This window comes from Salmo trutta, chromosome 2 (assembly GCF_901001165.1).
Source record: "Salmo trutta chromosome 2, fSalTru1.1, whole genome shotgun sequence".
Taxonomy (NCBI): Eukaryota; Metazoa; Chordata; class Actinopteri; order Salmoniformes; family Salmonidae; genus Salmo; species Salmo trutta.
Genome location: NC_042958.1, coordinates 25,855,915 through 25,861,914, shown reverse-complemented (window position 1 = coordinate 25,861,914; position 6,000 = coordinate 25,855,915). Strand labels below are relative to the sequence as shown.

General features: G+C 38.9%; 1 protein-coding gene across 3 annotated transcripts in view; it reads left to right on the top strand.

Annotated features, from left to right (window-relative positions):
• Nucleotides 1-281: 281 nt before the first annotated feature.
• Nucleotides 282-6,000, top strand: part of odad2 (outer dynein arm docking complex subunit 2) — a 74,320-nt gene continuing 68,601 nt past the window's right edge. For 2 of the 3 annotated variants that reach the window (XM_029699381.1, XM_029699397.1), the window contains exons 1-2: nt 282-355; nt 670-930. In XM_029699381.1, coding sequence (XP_029555241.1) covers nt 707-930 — 224 coding nt within the window. In that variant the 5' untranslated portion in view covers nt 282-355; nt 670-706. Of the gene's footprint in view, nt 356-583; nt 931-6,000 lie in introns of those variants that run through there. The other variant, XM_029699389.1, reaches the window with a different exon arrangement.

Genomic DNA, 6,000 nt, shown 5'->3' with positions numbered 1-6,000 from the left:
ACTGCAGTGCCAAACCATACAGCAATCCTAGAGGATGTTTCTAAAGAAGCTCTCAAATGTGTGGTTCTGTGGACACTCTACTTTAAAAAATGAACTATTCTAATGAAGGCATACTCAGACTCACGCTGTGCTAAAGCAAATATCACACCAGCAGGCTGCAGGCAGGAACGAATAGAGTTTTGCGTTTCTGACTAATGTTATTTTTGACCCGTCTCCCGCTATGTTGTTGAGCGGTATCCTAGCAACTGGAGGCAGTGGGGCTTGTCTGTTTCCAAGGAAACCGACTAACTGCTAACATTGATTGGTAGCTAGCTCGGGGTTCTCTAACAAAATAGAAGACAATTTCAAATAGCTGGTAAGTTGTCATATGTAAAAGATAAATGTTTACTGTACACTTACCTAAAACATTTGCAAATTGTTCGGTTTTTTTTTTGTGTATGAAAGCTTCAACACCTTTCAAAAGTTTGGGATATGATGGATGTAAGCAACGCGGGGGTCAACTGGCTAACTAACGTTACGTTAGTCAATAACCGGCTGTTAACATAGCTAGCTAGCTAGCTCGGTCGATACCGTCTTATCTGCCAGTTTACTATAACTGTAGCAAGCGATTTAATATTTTGTTGACATTTGTTGCTAAAAGTGTAATTGTCACCGTTTTATCGACCATAGAGTTTCAGGACTTCGCCAGTCCCACACAGCTACTACCATGGGGGTAGCGCTGACCAGAGCAGCGCAATGGACCACAGCAAGTTCTGGGACTGGAAAACTGGAGATCACTCCAGTCAACGAGTCTCTGCTGAAAGAGATCCTGGAGTTTGTGGAACAGTTCAGCTCCAGACACCCTCAGGAGGCTAAGCATGTGTTCAAGGAGCCGCTCCAGTGGACTACCTCTTTGGAGGCTTCTGATTTCAAAACAGAGTATGACATAAGGTAATCATGAGGCAAGCTGTGCTGCCTGTGTGCTTGGTGTAATGTTACTGACTGGGGATGTTGTCATGGAGTCTAAACGTATTTTGAGCCCTGCAGCAGGACTCATATTTATGTTCTTGAATGTATTTGTTTTCTGTTCAACTTCAGTAGGACAGGAAACATCTAGACTACTTCATCAGAAAAGTCTGTTCTTTTTTTTCCCTGGCTGTCTGCATGTGATTAGTTGTTATTCTACAGTTGGTAAATGGTAACCCTTGCGGGGAAAAAAAACATGATTTCACATGTGAATTTTCCACGTTTTGCACAAGTGAAATTTTATTTCAGATCTGAAATTCCACATCTGAAATCATGTGAAGCCATGTGTTTTTGGAACACTTCATATGTGACGATATTTCATATGTGGATTTTCACATGTGACGATATAACCTTCCAAATGCGGATTCATATTTTTTCCCACATGAGATTTCACAGGTGATGCCCTGCAAACAAAAATGAGTCATTAGGATACACACACACAGTATTTTTAACATAGTTGTCAGGTGGTGGTTAACTGGTGCAGTGAATCAGGCGCAGGAGAGCAGAAATGAGTGTACAAGGTACTTAATTCCACGACAGCACCAGTATACAGACAATACTCAAAGTGCGGAGAAATACCAGTAACTCGAAAATAACGGGCGTAAATACATAACCCGGCAAGCATAACCAGCCGAACAGTACTGCCAAGAACAAATCAATAAACATGCACACTAACATGTGGGAAACAGAGGGTTAAATAATGAACATGTAATTGGGGAATAGAAACCAGGTGTGTAGAAAACAAAGACAAAACAAATGGAAAATGAAAAGTGGATCGGCGATGGCTAAAAGACCGGTGACGTCGACCGCCGCCCGAACAAGGAGAGGGACTGACTTCGGCGGAAGTCGTGACAATAGTGTTTTCAACTTACATATTTGAAACATTTTGGCGTACATTATTCAATTGGGTATTTTTATTTGTACAGTAATTGTTCATCAACATGAAAAGACATATTGAAAAGTCAGTACTAAGTTATCATGTTACATTTTTTACTCTATTTCAGCAGTTGTACCACTTACTTTAAAACCCCCATATCATATCATTCCCTTACAAAAAAATATATGTGAAAATTGCATTTGAGTTGACATTTTCACATGTAAATAAAATAGAGACACGTCAGTTGTTCACATGTGAAACCAGATGTTCACATGTATAACATTTTAAGTTCAAATGTTAACACCACCTTTTCACATGAGAATACCATGTTTTCACCTCACATGTGAATTGCAGATTCACGTGAAATGTGCGTTTGTTTCACATGTGAAATTTGTAGTTTCATTTGAAAAAATGTTCACTTGAAAATCAAATTTGCACTTTCACATGTGAAAATCAACCTCGCATGTGGAATTGCATTTTCACGTGAAAAAACGGTTGAAATGTTGCATTCCCATGTCACATTTATTTCACATGCGATCATGTTTTCACATGTATAGTTTCATGTTATCACACACGCAAAATGTTCAGTGTTAAATCAACACTGAGAGTGTTATATTTAACACTGGTCCAGTGTCTATACGGGTCCACACTTTCCTCTGTTGAATTAACACAATGCTTATTGTAAAGTCATATTTCCATATTTCCCAGTGTCTTTTGAGTGAATTACCACCAATGACTGTAGGCAATTTATTAGTGACAGAGACATGGTTGTTGCATTCATCCATTTTCAGTCCTGTGACCTTAACCAAGTGAGATCCTAAGCAAATATGTTATCATTAAAATGTAATTGTTGAAGACAATACAACACATGTTTCATACAGCCTTATTTTGAGGGCCTAGATTTACCCTAATACAGTGGCCTGAAACTCATGGTTTACAGGCCATATCAGGCCTGCAAGTCATTTTATGCTGGCTTGCCAAAGTGATGAGTTATTCCTATTGGAATCCAGCCACAATGGGGAAATCCAACAATTATAATTTTTATTCACCTCCAACCTGCATTCAGAATGACTGCTGGGTTGGGAAGAATAAGATATATATATTTTTGATTTAAGCTTTATTTTAATAGGGAAGACATATTGAGACTTAAGTCTCTTTTTCAAATGCGCCCTGTATGATACAACATACAGTGCATTCGGAAAGTATTCAGACCCCTTGACTTTTTCCACATTTTGTTATGTTACAGCCTTATTCTAAAATTGATTAAATTAGTATTTTTCTTCATCAATCTACACACAATACCCCATAATGACAAAGCAAAAACAGGTTTCTCGAAATTTTGGCAAATGTATTACAAATGTAAATAAGGTATTTCTGTTTCTTATAAGTATTCAGACCTTTTGCTATGAGACTTGAACTTGAGCTCAGGTGCATCCTGTTTCGATTGATCATCCTTGAGATGTTTCTACAACTTGATTGGAGTCCACCTGTGGTAAATTCAATTGATTGGACATGATTTGGAAAGGCACACACCTTGTCTATATAAGGTCCCACAGTTGACAGTGCATGTCAGAGCAAACACCAAGCCATGAGGTCGAAGGAATTGTCCGTAGAGCTCTGAGATAGGATTGTGTTGAGGCACAGATCTGGGGAAGGGTACCAAAAAATGTCTGCAGCATTGAAGGACCCCAAGAACACAGTGGCCTCCATCCTTCTTAAATGGAAGAAGTTTGGAACCACCAAGACCCTTCCTAGAGCTGGCGGCCCAGCCAAACTGAGCAATCCGGAACAGAAAGGCCTTGGTCAGGGAGGTGACCAAGAATCCAATGATGGAACATCTCTGGAGAGACCTGAAAATAGCTCTGCAGCGACGCTCCCCATCTAACCTGACAGAGTTCGAGAGGATCTGCAGAGAGGAATGGGGAAACTCCCCAAATACAGTTTTGCCAAGCTTGTAGCGTCATACCCAAGAAGACTTGAGTCTGTAATCGCTACCAAAGGGGCTTCAACAAAGTACTGAGTAAAGGGTCTGAATACTTACGTAAATGTGATATTTCCGGGGGTTTTTTAATTATAAATTTGCAAAAAAAAATCTATAAATCTATTTTTGCTTTGTCATTATGGGGTATTGTGTGTAGATTGATGAGAGCATTTAAAAAATATATATACATTTTAGAATAAGGCTGTAACGTAACAAAATGTGGAAAAAGTCAAGGGATCTGAATACTTTCAGAATGCACTTGTGAATATGCACATTATACACAAATATATATTGGACCCATGTCGTCCAAAAAGTTATACTTTTGACTCATCTGTCCATAGAACATTTTTCCAAGAGTTTTGATGATGATCATCCAGACAAACTTCAGTCAACCTTTTGGACGAGATGGGTCCCATTATGTCTGGCAAAAACCAAACGCTGCATTCCACAGTAAGAACCTCATACCAACGGTCAAGCATGGTGGTGGTAGTGTGATGGTTTGTGGGTGCTTTGCTGCTTCAGGACCTGGACGACTTGCCTTAATAGAAGGAACTTACTCTGCATCAGAGAATTCTACAGGAGAAAGTCAGGCCATCTGTCCATGAGCTGAAACTGAAGCGCATTTGGGTCATGCAGCAAGACAATGATCCAAAACACACAATGAAGTCTACATGAAAATGGTTAAAAAGCAACACATTTGAAGTTTTGAAATGCCCTAGTCAAAGGCCAGACCTAATCCCAATTGAGATGTTGTGGCAGGACTTGAAAAAAGCAGTTCTGCATGCAAGAGTGGGACAAAATTCCTCCACAGCGATGTGAGAGACTGATCAACAACTTCAGGAAGCATTTGGTTGCAGTCATTGCAGCTAAAGGTGGCACAACCAGTTATTGAGTGTAAGGGGGCAATTACTTTTTCACACTGGGGAATTGGGTGTTGCATAACTTTGTTAATTAAGTAAAGAAGTATCAATTTGTTTTGTTAGGTTCCATTTATCTAATATTATGTTTTGGTTGAAAATCTGATAACACTCAGTATAACAAATATGCAAAAATAGAGAAAATCAGAAAAGGGGGTAAATACATTATCAAGGCACTGTAGATGAAGTTTACAATTTGTTACAGATTGATTAATGGTGTTTATTTAAATAGTGAAGAGAACAGGTCTAAAAATCGACCCCTGTGGTACACATTTATGTACATCAACAAATGCAGACTTAACCCCGTCAATCACGATGGCCTGAGTTCTGTCACTAAGATAGTCATTAAACCATTCACACGCGTCAGAGCTCAGGCCTATTGAGGACAACTTATTCAATAAAATAGCATGATCAACAGTATCAAAAGCTTTTGACAGGTCCACAAACAAAGCACCACATTTCATTGTAGTGTGTAAAGCATTGACAATACCATTAACAACTGAAGTGGTTGCTGTAATAGTGCTATGCCCAGGCCTAAACCCTGATTGGTTTACATTCAACATACATTTCTCAGATAAAAAAGAGCAAAGTTGTACATTAACCAAGGATTCAAGAATCTTAGCTAGACAAGGAAGCCTTGAAATGGGGCGATAATGATGAAGATCACTAATATCCCCGTCCATATACAGTGGCAGCACAAGAGCTGATTTCCATACTTTTGGAATATTTCCTGATAACAATGTGAGTGATTACATAATAATCAGATTAGGTTTAGTCACCAGCTGGGTTAGGTTTAGATCATTACACATGTCTTTTAGATTGTCCGAAGCCTCTATTTCCCAATCATAATTTACATTACCCAGGATAATAACTTTTGATTTAGTAAAGGAAGACAACAAACTAGTTAACTCCTCGAGTGCACAAAGGTTAGCCGAAGGAGGACGATAGACCCCTAACAGTTATGGATACATTTTCCCCCAGACAAAGTCTTAAAGATAGTAGCTCGTTATTATGGTCATTTTTTTGCGAGAGACATGGATTTCAGTAAAGAGCCAGAGAAAATATGTTTTATTAAAATGGCCACTCCACCACTTGTCTGTCAGCTCAATATTATAGTTTTTTTTTTTTTAATCTATGAAACTACCTTAAACAGAGAAACTGGAACAACCATTTCAGTAACGGGTGCAATAAGTCCAAGTAACAGATTGGATTAGTTTAGA